The sequence below is a fragment of the Lissotriton vulgaris genome, chromosome 5, assembly GCF_964263255.1.
Source record: "Lissotriton vulgaris chromosome 5, aLisVul1.2, whole genome shotgun sequence".
Lineage (NCBI taxonomy): Eukaryota > Metazoa > Chordata > Amphibia > Caudata > Salamandridae > Lissotriton > Lissotriton vulgaris.
This window is the reverse complement of record NC_141693.1, coordinates 882444041-882462163: the sequence shown is the minus strand read 5'-3', so window position 1 is coordinate 882462163 and position 18123 is coordinate 882444041. Positions and strand designations below refer to the sequence as shown.

Here is an 18123-nt window from a genome sequence, read left to right as displayed (position 1 = left end):
CTTTTGAGGTTTATCGGCAGTCTTTGGAGGTGGAGCATCCTTCGGTTCGACAGCCGAATCCTTCTCCCTAATGCGCTTCAGCGAGTCCGCTACTTGCTTTGAGAAGGAAGCGGGTGGCTGCGTTCACTTGACGGAATCCTTCGAGCCCCCGCCAGGCGTGGACTCGAGGGCCGCACCAATTTTAGCCTTGTCCGGTCAACGCGCAGGGTCGGGAACCTTCTGAGCTCCGAGTCCTTTGCTGGTGTCGATGGTGTTCGGCGCCGATTTCTTCGGGTCGACGACCTTGACCGGTGTTTTTGGTGTGCCAGTCTTTGGCTCGACGCCCTTTAACGGCCTCTTCGGGTCCATAACTGCTTTATGCTTTGTCGGTGCCGATAGTTCAGAGGACTTTGAGCCGACCAAAGCAACACCCACTTTCGGTTTCGATTTTGACACTTGTGCTTTGGGTTGCGTAGACACCGAAGCTTTCTCTTTCGGTTTGGCAACTTGCGGCTCTATAGAAATGTCCGAAGCCGGGCCTGAAGGCGGGGCTGTAGAACTCATTGGAAGATGTTGGGTAAGGCCATCTGGCGATCCCTCGACCCGAGCCTTTTGTGGTATTTTGGCCCTAGTATCAGTTTGTGGGCCTAGCTCCTCGCTCGAGCTATCTTCCATGGCCCCAAAGGCCTCATCGTCGTCTCCTACCTCGTCGACGACGTCTTCGGCATCAAGCATCTCAACATCCGCATCGTAGCTTGAGTCGACCTCCGATGCGGGATTAGACGGGTTCTCTCGAACCTCCCGGTCTGCTTCCTCATCATCCTCAGCATCGAAGATGTTCACCGGGTCAGGTGCCGTCTGCTGTGCTTCCTTGCGCGCTGCGCGGCGAAGTCGTATCGTTTTCTTGGATCTGAAACGGGAACAAGCCATACAGCTGGCTTCATCATGATCCGGCGACAGGCACTTGTTGCACACCGGGTGGACGTCAATGTGAGGATATTTCAAGTTGCACACGGGACATCTTTTGAACGGGCTCCGTTCCATGATGGTTCGTCGATAAGGCCTCTGGCGCCGACCGGCCCTTCAGTGCCGAAAAGCCATGCGGCTCCTCTGGATGTCCGGCTCGGGAACTGAGCTGGAACAGAACTGGGCACCGATTGCAAGACAATACCGACGCCAAACTAAAGGCCTTTTGGCCAAAGGAAAGTTTTATATCGATTCCGAACTTGAGTGAACCAATATACATCCGAACCCAATGGCGGAAAAAAACAATCTGGGGATGGAGTCGATGCCCATGGGCACTGTAGTCCAGGGGAGGAGCCACCTATCTCGTGATACTTCGAAGACTCTTCCAGGACAACAATGTGCGATCATCCAGGCCCAACACTAGGCGGCGATCTATGCACAGATATGAATTCAGCAGCCCACATGCCTCGAACATAAATACCAGAAAATCGGTAGCCCTAATTATAACTGTCATCATCCTCCTATATATCGGGATTTGTGTTAGGAGAACCGGATGGTGTAATGTGTAAAGGATCTGTATCTGGTATAATGGGTCAAGGTGAAGAAGTTGGAAGGGGTCTGGATGAATAGTGCTAGTAGTGATGGACATTTTCTTTTTTAGAGGGATTCTGTATTCAATGTCTGCCTTTCTTTTTAAAGGTATCACTGGTTTAGCGGTTATGTGTCCAGTATAAAGATTTATGTGAATCTGCTTTTGTTTAGGATCCAACTTTTCTCCAAAATTGGCTCCTGTGACTCTAAGGGAGCGTCTTTTTGTTTCAGCGCCAAAATCTTTGGGCAGAGCAGGATTTTTGCTTCTTCTTTGATCCGAGATGTTTCAGAACTGGAGGGGTATCATCTCGGCTCGGGCCCGAGCAGGAAGGCTCGACTTGCTGTTTCGTTGCCGAACCAGAAGGTGGGGCGTTTGAATCAGAGTCTCTGTGCAAACCATGGACTGTTAGCAGTGGAGGCTCAACAGCCTTTTGTTTTGCTGGAGTGGGTTTGGTGAGCCAAGGGGCTTTGGTACTTACTGCACCCTGTCTCTTGGGACTCAACTGCAATCTCCAATTCAGAATCAAAGTCCTGGAGGGAGAAGGCCTCTTCTTCCTCCACTGCCATTTCTTTCTGCTCCTGCTTAATGTCCTCATCGAAGATATTAGGGGTGTCCTGGATACTTTGCCGTTGCATGTCTCTCCACTGAGCCAGATGGTCCCACAAAGTCTTTTTGGTACGGAACGGCCAACACACGTCGCAGTCTTCCTCTTTATGCTTCGGGGAGAGACAGATTACAGACCATATGATGGTCGGTACGTGAATATTTGGAGTAGAAGTCGAGGAAAGAGGTAGGCCCGAAGGCCGCAGAGTTTTTTCGATAATATAGATGAGGTGCCCCTGGTAGGCAAAAAAAACTGAGGGTTGGTGAGTTACGTTAGGGCTTAATGTTTAATAGGGCTTAATGTGCCAGTGTAACTAAACACAAGGTCGACATGTTTCACGCTATGTAACTCCTAGTGATCAGTAGCGTTTCTTCAGGACCTAAAAAGGAGTGTAAGTGCACGTCAGTGAGGAAGAGGGGGTTTCGTGGTGATAACCTCGTCAAATGTGTGAGGTCGCTCGTGGTGGACCCTAGGGAGAAGTACCTAGAACAGTCAATGATCTCTATAAGTAGATCTGTCCACGTGATGCCCTCTTAAAGTTCATAGGCAAGTCTCCATAGGCTAGGCTGCGCTGGTGGTGCCCGCATCCTTGTGAGGTTTTAGATGGGTGCCCGCTCCTATGTACCTACCCTCGCCAGCGGCTGCCTCCACTTTCCTTTTTAGGTTCTGAAGAAATGCTACTGATCACTAGGACTTACCCCTAGGTAGTTTTATCCTTCCCTGCAAGCACCGCACCATCACTTTCTCTGGATCCCTTCTCGCTCCTTCCCCGCTCTCACACCCGCACTCACCAAACAGCTTTTTCTCTTTAAAAGATCTCAGTGAAAGAGACCCTTCGGGAGCCCGTCGGCAATTGCAGCGCCGGCCCGACGAGGAGCATAAAAAGCCTGATGAAGCATGACATCCTTCTGGGTGTGTGAGGGCGACTAAGAGGCAAGACTTGCCCTCCCCTTCGGGATTGGATACTTGAAACTGGGGATGAACCTTTGCCTCTTTCCCTTCTTTCATCCCCTTTCTCTTACCTCTCCTCTATCCTCGTCTTTTTCTTCTCTCTCAATTTGGGTGACATATACGCACCCTTTTACCACGGAACAGTGTCCTCTTTGATCTAACTAGCATTTGAGGAGCACGGACACTGGACCTCAACTAGCTCCTGGTCCCCCCTCTCTTTTGTTGATTCTCTACAGCACACTTGCCTTGAACCAGGTTTGTCTAGGGAGAACTAAGATAAGAGCAGTCTTCAGTTGTAACTATAGTGTACCCAGTTTTTTTTTTACATGTACTTACAGGTGGACTATTGCTTATGAAAACCTCAAGCAAGTGTGTTTTTTCACTTAAGGTGTGTGTACTTTTTACAAAAGCATTTTTGAGTTCAATTAGCATATACATTGGAGCACTTTCTGGTACTTGATAAGCAGGTGCTAGATTGTAGATTCATCTTTTTACTTATTTGGTTTTCCACTGAGCAGGATCAATACAATATCCAGCAGCACAAGCTACCTACCCCATATGATGCAGCATTATGTAAAGGTATTAGGCCTCCTTTGTCCTGCGCATTCACATCAGCCCCATTCTGTAACAGGAATTCTGCAACTTCCAAATTGTTGTAGCCAGCTGTGAAGACAAAATTTCCCATACTTAACTTACAGGCCCATTCTCTGAGTTTAACAATCTTAGAATATTCTTCCAACATATTTTTCACTCAATTGGAATGAATAGCAAAAAAATGAAGATAACAAAGCCCCAACCTGCAAGATGCAATGGTGTTGAATGTCTGCCTTGTATGTCTCTACAATTCACATTATGAGGTGAACATAGCTTCTTTACTCTGACCACACAGCCTTTCTTAGCAGCATCTAGCAATGCTGAATCCCCTCTTAACAGATCTTGAATATCTGTATCACCATCTTTAGCCAAGTCCAATGGTGTGTTCCCATCTCTGTTTTTCTTTGTTCGGTCAGCCCCATGCTGTAGAATGAAAAAAAAATACCTGAACCTACAAGTATAAAACTTTAAAGAGTATATGATCAGCGAAAGAGATCAAACAATCAAACAAGTCCAACAAAAATACAATTACTCATGCAACTCAAACATAGTATATCGATAGGCATTATGTTTACAACATGGAGGTAGGCAAAACAAATTAACTTGGACATGAATTGGCAAAACACTATACCAAACAAAAACAGAATAAGGAATACAATTTATAATCAAAGTATTCATTATTGTTTCTCAGTGGAAACACTCGTACTTAAAATTCTGAGTCTGAAACAAATAGTTTCTTACCGGTCGGTGTAGTTTTGCAGCTTGATGATCTTTCTGGATTCACAATGCTGTGCATTATTCCGCGGTCTTGTGGTTGGGTCCCGATTCGTAGTCTTTTCTTTCTTTTTTTCGTAGCCCAGGTGGGCGTCGACGTCCCACCTTTGGTGTATTTCCGGTGACGTTGGCACGCTTCCCGCGGAAGATCCCACTCCTGGGCGCCATCTTCGGATTCTTTTTTCTCGTGTTTGTTTTGTTACAGAAGTTATGGCCATGTTCAACTAAAGTTTTTTCACCGCTTTAACCTTTAAGGCTTCTTTTCCAAGTATTGTCTTTGTTTCAACCACCTTTTCTCCCCAGCCTCATCTTTCTGGCGGAGGTGGGTGGGTTCGCTAGTGAATCCAGAAAGATCATCAAGCTGCAAAACTACACCGACAGGTAAGAAACTATTTGTTTTGCAGCGCGAATCTTTCTGGATTCACTATGCTGTGCATAGACTTTGTAGCGGTTTCTCATTTTTGTGGCGGCTGGGTGGAAGATGAGCGTTGGTTATGGAATATGTGTTGAAGCACCCTTTGTCCGACTTGTGCTTCCTTGTTCATCTGTATATCCACACAGTAGTGCTTCGTGAACGTGTGCACTGAAGCCCATGTTGCCGCCAGGCATATGTCCTGAATTGGTGTGTTAGCTGGGAAAGCTATTGTAGCTCCTTTTTTCCTGGTAGAGTGGGCATGTGTCCCCTCTGTTAGTTCCTGCCCTGCCTGCTTGTGGCAGAAGTGTATAGTTTGGGCGATCCGTCGCGCAATTGTTCCTTTAGTTACTGGTTTCCCCATGAAACTGTTAGCGAAGGACACAAAGAACTGCTTTGTTATCCTGTGTTCCTTCGTTCTCTCAATGTAGTGCATGACTGCCCTTCTGGCGTCCAGAGTGTGCAGTGCCCTTTCAGCTCTTGTTGCCGGTTTTTGGAAGAAACTCGGTATCTGTATAGTCTGATTCAAGTGGAACCTTGGCACCACCTTTGGCATGAAGTGTGGGTCCGTTCTCATCACCACCCTATCGCTGTGTATCTGTATGTAGGGTTCCTGTAGTGTTAGTGCCTGCAGTTCGCTCACTCTGCGCAGCGAAGTGATTGCTACCAGGGAAGCTGTTTTCATGGTCAGCATTTTTAGGGAGGCCTTGTGAATTGGTTCGAAAGGTTTCTTCATGAGTTCCGTTAGGACTAGGTTAAGGTTCCATGCAGGTGGCACCCTCTTTGGCGGTGCGATCCTCTTTGCTCCCTCCAGGAATCTCTTAATGACCTGTGATGTGAAGAAACTCTTGCACGATTCTCCTCTCGTGTAAGCGACTATCGCTGCCAAGTGAACCCTCAGTGAGGATGAGCTCAGATTTTTGTCGAGCAGGTGCGTGAGGTACTTTAGCACTGTTGAGTCCTTTTTCATCTTATTGTGTAGCTTTTCCATCCTGCACCACACTATAAATCTCTTCCATTTCGCTACGTAGCACTTCCGTGTGCTGGGTCTTCGTGCATCCCGTAGTACCCTTAGGTTGCTTTCTGGCAGTTTCAAATGCTCAAACTCCATGTCCTCAGGAGCCACGCTACAAGGATCAGGCTCTCTGGCTCCGGGTGCAGCACTTCTCCGTTTTGCATGGAGAGTAGGTCTTTTCTTCTCCCGAATCTGTGGGGTGCACTCTGTGTCATCTCCATGATCTGCGAGTACCATGTCTGCCTGGCCCACTGTGGTGCGACCAGTATCAGGGTCATGTTGCTCGCTCTGCACTTGCTGAGTACCTTGTGCATCAGCGGTATCGGGGGAAAAGCGTAAGCAAATGTCCTGGACCAGTCTATCCATAGGGCATTCCCCAGGGAGACCTCCCTGGGCTGCCTGTATGCGAAGTTTTGGCATTTTGCATTCTGGCGTGTTGCAAATATGTCTACCGACGGTGTCCCCCACCTGTCGAAGAGCCTTCTCGTCTCTTGTGCATTAAGTTCCCACTCGTGGGATGCCGATGTTTATCTGCTGAGCCAGTCTGCTTCTACATTGTCCTTTCCTGGTAGATGTATGGCTAGCAGGTCTATCTTGAGTGGGATGGCCCATCTCCATATCTCCTGCGCTAGTTTCGAAAGCGGGGCGGATTGTGTCCCCCCCCTGCTTGTTGATGTAAAACATTGCTGTTGTGTTGTCTGTCTGGATAAACACTCTCTGATTGTACAGTTTTGTTTGGAAGGCCTTTATGGCTAGGAAAACTGTCTTCAACTCCAGGTAATTGATGTGTCTGACAGCATCTGCTGGTGTCCACAGGCCTTTTTACTTTGAGTTTCTCCATGTGAGCGCCCCATCCCCTCTGGTACGCGTCTCTGGTAATGGTCACTGTTGGCGCTGGTTGCGTCAGAGGCTTCCCCCTGGTTATGTTCCCCATGTTCCACCATGCCATCTCTTTCTGCACTGCGTGCGTTACAACCACTAGATCCTCCCAACGACCTGTAGCTTGTGACCATTGCTCCTGTAGCCTTTCCTGTAAAGGTCTCATGTGGAGCCGTACGTTTGGCACTAGGTGTATGCATGATGCCATCATGCCCATGATTTTGCTCGCTGTCCTCACTGTCCGAGCTTGCCCCTTCTGGTAGAGCCGAGTCTCCCTCACGAGCGCTATCATCCTCTTCTCACTGGGGAACACCTTGCTCTGTAAGGTGTCGATCTGTGCTCCCAGGAAGATTTTTATTTGTTCTGGTTCCAAGGAGGATTTTCCCCAGTGGATGGAGAATCCTAGGTTCATCAGTGTGCTGGTCACTCTCTGTGCGTGCTGCTTGCACGTTTTGTATGAGCTTGCTTTGATCAGCCAGTCGTCCAGGTAAGGGTATACGTGTATCCCTTCCCTTCGTAGGTGTGCTGAGACTGTTGCGAGGCACTTTGTGAAAACCCTTTGTGCCGATTTGAGTCCGAACGCCAGGGTTGTGAACTGGTAGTGGTCTTCACCGATGATGAATCTGAGGAGGTATTTGTGGCCCCTGTTCATTGGGATGTGCAGGTAGGCATCTTTTAGGTCCATGGTGACCATGAAGTCCCCGCCTTGCAATTGAGGAAGTACCTCTTGTAGGGAGGTCATCTTGAACCTTTGCGTTCTTACGAACTTGTTTAAGAATCTTCGGTCCAGGATGGGTCTCAGTTTCGTCCACCTTTGGTAGCAGGAAGTATGTGGAGTATACGCCCTTGTTCCTTTCCCTGTAAGGTACTGGTTCTATGGCTTGTTTTTGCAGGAGCTCCTTTGCTTCCTCCCGAAGGAGCTCTAGGTCTTTCCTTGCTAGTGGCCTGCTTTTTGGTTTCCTGTCCGTTTGCTTTCCTTCCAACTCTATGCAGTACCCGTACTGTATGTTGTTGAGAACCCATTTGTCTGATGTTATACTCTTCCACTCCCTGAAGAAGTGTTTCAGTCTTCCTCCCACTGGTCTTACATGTACAGAGGTGTCTAGTTCGCGTAACTCCTGTCCGATGTGTTTGTGCTCCACCCTGGGAGTTTTTGCTCGGGTGGGCACATGGAGTTTTATTGAGTCACTTAGAGGCGGGCTGTTGTCCCCCTCTCTTATTATGTCCACGTCCATTCACTCTCCCGCGAAAGGACTGGCCTCTTGGTTGGTACTGCCAGGACTGTTTTTGCTGCCCCTGCTGTGTCTGGGTGTCTGCTTGGTGGGCTTGTTGGAACGCCTGGTGTGATGTTCCTGGCTGGTTTCCTCCCCTCCCGTTAGGTCTTTGTGACGGGGTGCCCCTTTTAGTACCTCTGAACTGCATTGCCCCCATGGATCTTGCAGTCTCGTTATCCTTCTTCAGTTGGCTGAGTTTCTCATCAACTGGGGCCCGAACAGCGTTTCTCCGTTGAACGGTGTGTTGAGGATGCTGTGCTGCACTTCTGGCTTGAAGCCCGAAATTCTGAGCCAGGCTTGTCTTCTCTCTGTGATGCCCATCATCATGAGCCTGCTGGAGATGTCTGATCCGTCCAGGGCAGTCTTGAGGCAAGAGTTGGCTACATTCTTCCCCTCTTTGACAAGGTTTTCAGCTCTTTGCTTGAATTCCTGTGGCATGTTCTTTACTAACTCGCCCAGCTCTTCCAGGATCTGGTATTGGTGCCTGTTGAGCAGTGCATTGGAATTCGCCATGTGCCAGTGCATTGCGGCATTCCGTTCAATTCTTCTCCCCACCAGGTCCATCCTCTTGCTTTCTTTGTCTGGAGGTGGCCCAGAAGTGGTAGGCACATTGGCCCTCTTTCTTGCCGTGGCTGCGATGATCGAGTCTGCTGAGACCGATCACTGAATGTAGGGTGGGTCCTTGGAGGAATGTTTATACTTTTTCTCCGTCCTGGGAGTGACGGCTTTGCATGTAGCTGGTTCTTTGAAAGCCTCTTTTCCCTGTGCCATGACACTGTCGAGCATGGGCAGGAACTGGGTCCTTGTTTGTGTAGGGAGCAGTGTCTCGAGAAGGAAGTCTGCTTTCTGCTTTTCTTCGTCGAGTTTTACTTTGAACACTGCAGCTGCATTCCTGATGTCTGTGTTGTAGACCCCGATGTCATCTGGCGGCGAGGGCCTCGAGGGATACGTGTTTAAGGCTTCCTCTGGGCTCTCGGTGTCGACGTCCTGCCAATTTATTTCCTGGGTCTCCGAGGATGCAGACCAGAGGAGTTTCCTGCGGTCGTCGTCTCCTTCATCCTCGTAGTAGGAGGCCTCCTCCTCCTCTTGGTCGTCGAAGTCTCGATGCCCACCGACTGTCCTTCGATGTCATAGTCCTCCTCCTCCGTTTTCTCGACCACCTGTAGCCTAGGTTTCGTCGGGATTGCGTATTCCTTCATCCTGGCGTCGAAATCTTTTTTCCGCTGCAGGATGTTTTCCATCTCGGCCTCGAGGCGTCTTTTCTTTTTCTCCATTTCGGCCGCGTGGTCTGCGTCGAATGGATCGGCTGCTCTTTTCGGCGCCAAGCAGACTTTCGTCGTCAAAGGTTTCGGTGCCGAGCTGGCTCTCGGGTCCTTCGTTGGCGCTGAAGCGCCCTTCGGGTCCTTTTCTCTCGGCGTCGAACGCTCCTTTTCGGGGGCGATTTTCGACGTCTTCTGCTGTTCTCCAGCTCTCGGTGCCTGGTTGTCCTACTCAGAGGATCCGCTGTGCCTTGGTGCAGCTGCCGATGTTTTCGGCGTCCGCGCTTTGAGGTTTTGCTCTCAATTTTTCGAGACTCTGGGTCTCTCGGTGCCTTAGGGGCCGTAGAGTCTCCTACCTTCCTTGGAGTCTTCGTAATATCGGTCTCTACGACAGTGTAGCAGTCGTGTTCGGCGGCGGCATTGTCCTCCTCGTCGGTTGATAGCCCCAGGTCTCGAAGGGACGGTGGCTGTCCCTTGCCCTGCATGGTTGCCTTGGCTATCCTCTGTCTCTCTCTCTCTCTCACTCGAAGAGTCTTCGGTGTGAAGGCGGAGCAGGCGTTGCAGTCTTCGCTCTCGTGGTCGACAGGTAGGCAAAGGTTGCAGACCGGGTGCTGGTCCTTCTGCGTGTACTTGTGGTGGCAGTTACGGCAGAATTTGAAAAGAGTGCTGTCCATCTCATGCGATCAGGGGGCCCCCTGAGCTTGCATTCTCCGATGGAAGTCGAAGTTCTTGAAGTTCTCCTTCGTCATCCTCTCCGATGATGTAGTCTTCTGTAGTCTTCTCAATCTCTTTTCTTGCAAAAAGTGCGTATTTTTCTTCTTTCTCCAAAAATGTCTGGAGCCTTTTCGGGAACGATCCAGACCCAACCGCGGAAAAAATAATCTGAAGATGGCGCCCAGGAGTGGGAGCTTCCGCAGGAAGCGTGCCGACGTCACCGGAAATACACCAAAGGTGGGACGTCGAGGCCCACCTGGGCTACGAAAAAAAAAGTAAAGTAAAGACTACGAATCCAGACCCAACCACAAGACCGCGGAATAATGCACAGCATAGGGAATGCAGAAAGATTCACGCTGCAAAACTAAACAGCTTCACTAACTTACGTATTGCTCAAAATTAGTTACCCAGCTTCACTCTTCAGTGTTTGGAATATAAGTACTAAGCTGTTCAAGTGCTACATTTTCTATTAACTCAGCAAGTAACCAAGGAAACACTTATTTTCAAAACATCTTCAGTTGCATCCCAACCAATAAGTCTCGCAAATCTTTGCGGAATTTAACTTTGAAATTAGACTTAATTTGTGTTGTGTATGCCTTTTACAAGGCAGTACATACATAATCAGTCGGGTGTTATTACACCTGCATAATATTCCCCTGTTGCATCTCTGTCCATAGAATTAATTTACTAACAAACACTGCACCTCCTGGTGTTGGGATTAGGTACTGTCTTCTTTGACGTTTAACCAGGATTAAGGTATGCCTAAAACCAAGCATTGTTAAACTAAGGGAGCCCACTGCATTCCAGCAATAACACAGTCAACACAAGGAAGAGAATTATTTCTACTCTAATTTGCAAGTACTGCCAATATTTTTCAAAGCGGATTTAGAGCATGTGGATAGATTTTGCGAGTGCAGACATTTCAAAAATCATATTATGGACAGCTTAGCTGAAAATATCACATGCACTGAACCATGCATACATAATTACTGTAAATGGAGGATCTTTATATAATAGACCAAAAGTAGGGTATCCTATACAAAGAGTCCAGGTATTCCCTTATGAGTGAACAGGGTCTTGCTCTAGCAATCACAGGTGCCCTTTTAGGGGGCAGTTTGGTCAAACAGTCTCAGACTTATCAGTGGGTAGTGTTAGAGATCTGCAAATACACATAGTCAATAAATGGGACCGGAGCCGAGGGTGCGGGTTGGTCCGAAGCCGCCTTTTTCGGTTGAGGTGGATTTCGGGGTGAGGGAGGATTTGTACTTGCAGTACGCTGTCCATGTGAGATGTCTTCATCCTGGTCAGAGCCGTACTCGGAAATGGAGATCGGTTACTGTTCCTCCTAGGCCCCATTAGCATTGCCGGCTTCTTCCTCTGATTCAGATCCAAAGAGGTCTGGTGTGCTCGCTCTGCATATCGCGATCGTCTGGCTCGACGTTGTGACATGCAGAGCGTCTTCCTGGTGCGGAAAACCCTACAAGCGTCGCAGTCCTGTTCACTGTGCTCAAGGGACATGCACAGGTTACACACTTTGTGTGATTAGTTGCACGGGTACTGTGCGGGACACTGAGGGAAGAATTTAAATGGGGTTTGTTCCATCGACAGTCGAACAGACGCGGGTAGGCCCGATGGTCTGCCACAAGCTCTCTGATCGCGAGAGGGTTTTTTTTATCAGTAAACACGACACGCAAAGAATGGAATGCGCGATTGGAAATAATACCGTTGAGGTATAGTGTCTTGAGCACCAAGGGAAACCGGACGAACGGTGTCGAACCGCAGCGCAGGGACTAACACCCGATGGCGGAAAAAAACAATATAACAATGGAGTCGATGCCCATGCGCACTATCACAGAAAGAAGGATTCACCTACCTCGTGACTGGAAAGACTTCTTCGAAGAAAAACTAAATGCAAACTTCTGGACCCAACACTAAATGGGGATCTATGCATAGCATATAATCGACAGCTCATATGCCTTAAACATAAGATTTCAACCTATACATAGCAAGTTCTTGCTGGGATAACAAAAGAACATCTGGAAGCCTGACTTGGAAGGGGTCAGTGCTCAAGATTTGTAGCAGGCAACAAATGTAACTCTGCACTCAGCGGTAGTTATGGAAAGGCTTCTGGCCACAAGGATGGCATCAATCTAATTTTCGACAGTGAAGAATAGAGCTACCCAGGGCAACGGCCACTGGTCAATGGTACTCTGAGACAAGTTGGGATAGAGGCACAATTTGCAATCTGCCAGACAATACATCTGCTCTGGCATTCAGGACCCCCTGCTAATGTAATGTTAAAATATTTATAGAGCGCATATCTGCCCCAGCAACAGGGTGTCCAGCGCCGTCCAGTATAGTGGAAAGCAAAGGCAAATTATCGATTGGACAAAAAACATCCTTATAAAAATCCAGTGTTCAGTGATGCTACGGATAGAGGGAGATAGGGAGTTCCATAGGGCAGGTGCCAGTGCCCTGAAGGAGCGGCCACCTGCTCTAGCCCTCTGTATCAGAGGCACTAGTGCCAGACGTAGAGCTTCTGAGCGCAAAGCGCAGGTGGGAACATAAGAGGAGCACATAGCACTCGGAATGCCATTGCAAAGGCCCGAAAAGATCTTATGGATGATACAGAGAGCTTTGAAGTGAATTATTTGTTCCATGAGTAGCCGGAGGAGGAGATCGGAGACGTGACAATGTTTAGGAAGTGCAAACAGAGCCTTTGGATCACCACTTCGTTGGATACTAGGAGTAGCACATTGCAATAGTCCAGCCTAGCCATGATGGTAGATTGGATCTGGACTGGCTACCACAAAGATACCCTGCTGGATTTGTCAGAAGGATTACTTGGAAAGGAATTTGAAGTGAGATTACTTGTCAGTGCCTGAAGTATCAGGCTCTCCAGTGTATGTTGTTTGTTATAAAGATGGGGCAGCAGTGGATCTGGACTGGCTACCACAAAGATACCCTGCTGGATTTGTCAGAAGGATTACTTGGAAAGGAATTTGAAGTGAGATTACTTGTCAGTGCCTGAAGTATCAGGCTTTCCAGTGTATGTTGTTTGTTAGAAAGATGGGGCAGCAGGAACTGTCTGTGTCTCCAATTCACACATCGACTACCTGGAGAGCCACATGACTTGGACCAGGGCACTAGTAAAAGCATCACTGATAGGCAATAATGATTCAAATAAAGCAGGCTCTGACTGAACACATGTTTTTACATCTCAATGATGAGCAGTTGAGAGTCTAGAGCTTCAGCCGCCCTCTGAACTCTGTAAATTAGATACTTTCTTCCACTGGTGGTCCTGGTGAAGATTTCACCTTTGAGCCCAGAAACCAAGCCTTTTCTGGGCGGAGGTATTCACGCCTCCCCAGGCCATGAAGAGTCATCTGTGGCAGGGGAGCTTCAAAGGCTTGCCGCCTTTGTAATGAGACTCCCAGTCTCTCCTGCTATCAAGAGTAGGCCCCCTCCCTGTCTCACCTCCTTTTCGGCAGGAAGACAGGCAGGAAAAACTAGCCAGCCCAGAAGGTGTGCCCACCTCTGCTAACCAGAGGTGGGGGTGGGGGAGGTGAAGCACACCCTTCAGTGCCCACCATCTTGCAGATTGCAGGCACTCCCCAATCAGGATTGGGAATTGTGCCCACTCCTCCACGTGGGGTGAGCTCACCAAGGGTGTAGTCACCCTATGGTCAGTAGCCCATTGGTGACTGACCTCGAGACCCCTAAAACGCCCCCTAAATACAATATTTAGGGGGCAGTCCTGAACCAAGAAGTCAGCAACCTGCAACCACAGAAGAAAAAGGATGAAAGAAGACGCCCAGCAGAGGAGACTGCAGAGAAGAACTGACTTGGCCCTAGACCTACTGGCCCGTCTGCAGTTTCCAGAGAATCCTGTGCCAAAAGTCGACCTGTCCTACAGCCAGCGACCTCCAAGACCCCTGGGTGGACCGACTGCTTCAACACAGACCTGATCTCCTGTGAACAGCAGCCCTGTTCGAAAGAAAACTCCCAAGACAGCCTCTGAGCCCGCTGAGGACGAAGAAACCAGACACCTGGAACCACCACTGCACCAGTCACCTACGGCCCAAGTAGCTCACCGGTCTCTGCGAGGTCCCCCAGCACTCCAGAGTCCGAGTCCACCGTGGGGTGACCCCTCCAGGACTCCCCGACGTCGCCTGCAGCCTCTGCCCGGAAATCCCCCAACCGCGAGAGGCCCAGTAAGATGAAATCTAACCTCAAAAGCCATCCCTGCATCAAGCCGCCAGCACCCTGGAGAAGAGAGCCTGAGGTGCACCTCCGTCCCGAGCCCTCCAACTTACCTGCCAAGCTGTTGATACCTCCCGGGAGTCTTCCTGGACCGAGTCTGCAGCCAAATTCCATAACCGGCAACTCCATTTGAAAACAGGGCACCGAACGCCAAAACAGCACCCTGCACCCAGCCGCCACTGCGTGGCTGCGGATTTACTTTGGGTGCTAACTCGGATCCCCCTTTGCCCAGAGTCTAACACCAGGAGCTTTGCTCCCACAACCCTCTGTACAATTAATTATTCAAAACATTTTCTGATAAAAGAATTCATCACATTTAATAGAGCAAACACTGTTCTTTAATCACAATGTGCTAGTCAATAAATCAGACATTATACACAATCATAATAATGTCCCGAGCACAGGAAAGGGAGGGAAGTATAAGGTGTGAAATGGAAAGGGTAGGGTAGTTCAAAAGAGAGACCTTAATGTCATACTCAACAAAACATTCACTATTAATTAAGAAAGGCTTCAACTTATTCAAGCCAAAATTACAGTTACAGTAACATCAGCAGTCCAAAAATGCCCTATTCGTCCTAGACGATAGGGACTCGGCGCCGCCCTCGATTCTGACGCGTACTCCCCGAACACGAAGGACAGAGAACTCTGAGACGGCAGACCGCCGCTGCGGCTACGTTGTTGATAGAATCGAGGGCGGCGCCGAGTCCCTAATGTCTAGGACGAAGATGGCATTTTTGGACTGCTGATTGTTATCGCGGCCTCCTGATCGATCGGAAGTTCAGGAGAGGATAATTCCTATTCATCTCAACAGTCATCATGAGCAGAAGGACAGACTCCAGCCCCATATTGAAACACACATCCGGCCTGAATTGGTCTTCAGTCCACTAGTATCTGACCACACGGAAGGTGGTCAAACAGATTCCCAATACCCGAAGCCGGCTGGCCCGAGTCACCATGAATTGTCTTGCCCCACTACATCCCTTGTTGTCCTGATGAAGGCCCCGTCTAAGGGCTCAAGTCAACCTCCCATGAAGGGGTCGAAACGTCGACGGCTCTACCAGTATTGTCATCCGGCACTATCCATGACTGTTTAGTATTTAGGATTGTGACCGTCGAATGACTTCTGCAATGTTACTGTAACTGTAATTTTGGCTTGAATAAGTTGAATCCTTATAGTGAATGCATTTATTTTCCTTACCTGTGCCAGGCTTGGCTTGGTTCTACAAATAAAATAACAATGTTATACAAAACAAATTGGTCTGAGTTCAGTCTTTGGAGTGTGTGCAATCATTTGCTGAATGAGTGTGTACAACAAACGCTTAACACTATCCTCTGATAAAGACTTACTGCTCATCCACACTAACACAAATCGAGAGTAAGGTGCTATCTACTTTTACCTCCGACTACCTTTGCGGTTCCACTGGATTCTGCACACTATACCTCATTTTGGTATGGTATATACAGAGCCAGTTTCCTACAGAGCATGGTTGCACTTTTGAGATCTCCTAGTGCAACATGGGCCTGGAGAGGGCAAACATCTGTTTAGGGTCAGAAATCACCATTGAGAACAGATTTTGGGTCATTTTCAAGGTAGTCACTGGCACACAGAATCCAGCTTGGCTCCGGGGAAAGAGTAGAGATCAGAACGGATGTCAGTGTGGACTGTGTAGTGGGTCTCAAGGGGGCAGAATCTGTAGGCACACGGAGGCTGCCCGAAATGTACTGAAGAGATGCCACACAGCCACTTTGGAGGCCGCTATTTGCTGATGGTTCAAAGAAGGCTCAGGAAATTCAGGGCACACCAAGACCAATTGCGGGACAGGGTCAGATTCGGGTGACATTGGAGGAGTGCAAGTCTATCTTGGCACACTTGCACCTCCGCAGCAGGCTTTGACTGACATGATGAGGTAGAGCCTCACTTGGCAAGACGTGCTCAACACTAAATTGTATGGCACACTTCAACCAGGGAGTGGACTTTTTACAGAAGCGGGCTGAAGACTAGAATGGTGACCTGGATTGTGACTTTGAGAATGATGTGTGCTTCAATCGTGACCTATTCTTAGGTTAGACGACTTTGAGCTTCGCTTCCTACTCCAGAATTGCCTTTGTATGCTTAAGGGTGCACTTGTCGGACAACTTAAAGAGTCCTGGCTGGAGCTCAAGCACAAAAAACACACCTTGTGCGGATTCAGGACTGGCAACTACTTTTTGCAGTGTCAGCGTGGCTTGAATCCTGTCATTTCAGTGGAGACATCCTTCCTGAGCACACAGTTGTAGACATCGGAAGTCAATGGATAACCAACAAAGTTGAGAGCAAAATTCTGGTTCAGTGTTGAAAGGCACAGAAAGAAAAGAAGAGATGTCCACATTCACTGCATTACTTCTACGACAGTATGGAGAGACAGCAGAGCTGTGCTACGCAACTTATCAGCACATTGAAGCACTACTACAAAAATCTTCGGATCCAGCCTGGTGCCTGGGCATACTGTACAGATGAGAAATTTCCAAATATAAGTACCCATCAGAAACAATTCTTTTATGTAAATAAGACACAAGCATGTTAGGAGGTAGGATATGTAAAACAATCTTATCTGAAAAGAACTCTACAAGCACGCCCAAAATACTATATGCAGTAGAAATTTGAAGTATTGTGCCCTCTTGAAGAAGTGTTGTGCTCAGCAGATTCTTCAAACTTCGTGATATTGAGGTAGTTTCAATAAGGTTAACACACTAATAAATGAATACTCCGGTGTGCTTGAAGACAAGTTAATACTGCTGTTTAGTTCCATACGTAAACGTACCAGGACTTCCAGCTCAACAACACAGGATGATTCAAGCAGGTCTGTCTATCAAAGATCCAAAACTGGAGAAGAAACAAGCTGTATGTTCAAGGACGTAATTCTTTTTTGTGCCTTGATTATGAACTGTATGTAATATTCATAATATACTTTGCATACCTTTAAGAGAAGCCGGCATATTTCATATTTTCCTTTCGCTGCGGCTTCATGCAATGGTGTGAACTTCCATAAATCAGAAACATTTACAACGGCGCCATGCTGGACTAGCATTTCCGTTACTTCATAGTGGCCATAGGAACATGCATTGTGTAAAGGGACAAGACCCCTAGAATGAAAATAGAATACAGGATTACAAACAATTAAAATTGCAGTTTTACTTATCATACATGAATTAACTTTTTGTATCAGTTCACCGCTAAAAGAATATAAAAAGAAAACTACAAGTCCATACAGCTCTCTTTCTCCATCTCTCACACAATTCCTTTATCCACCCATAAAAATGATTCACCTTCGCTTTGGTTTTTACCCAAAAAACGACAAGTTGAATAAAGTTTGTAATAGTCTGAATGGCATACAACAAACCAAACTTGCACCGTCTTATAAGTACTGCAAGTGATAGTTTTGACTTTTCTTTCTAAATTTCTTTATAATGTATTTCTAATTTTCTTCTAAGATATTTCCTGTTGTCGACAGGCTGGTTGGTACAGACCTTTTTCGTGCCCTCCAACAACAAGAAAAGGTCCCATTGATGGCTGTGGAAAACGTGTGCCAGTGCCTTGAATTCATTACAGCAAGCTGTAGGTGTTTAACCATGTCTTCAGAACAAACAACCATCACAAGTGTGCAAGGGAGGTACTGATCTAGCCCCAGAGCAGTGCTCGGTGGTCTGGAGGGACACCCCAGATGCACCCTCCTCATTGAGAAGGACTACCGTCTGCTTGCAGGGCTATAGAAGACCAACAGTGGAGGCAGGGATACATTTTATAATGACAAGGAAAGCCTTCTTACCTATATGCTAGGGCGATTCACCTACTGGCTATCTCATCTTT

General features: G+C 47.9%; 1 protein-coding gene across 2 annotated transcripts in view; it reads right to left on the bottom strand.

Moving 5' to 3' along the window:
• TNKS2 (tankyrase 2) overlaps window positions 1-18123 on the bottom strand; it is a 691336-nt gene that overhangs the window by 439309 nt on the left and 233904 nt on the right. For both annotated transcript variants that reach the window (XM_086922459.1, XM_086922461.1), the window contains exons 15-17: window positions 17234-17399; window positions 3890-4109; window positions 3646-3755 (exon numbers count right to left, since the gene is read on the bottom strand). In XM_086922459.1, coding sequence (XP_086778585.1) covers window positions 3646-3755; window positions 3890-4109; window positions 17234-17399 — 496 coding nt within the window. The remainder of the gene's footprint in view (window positions 1-3645; window positions 3756-3889; window positions 4110-17233; window positions 17400-18123) is intronic.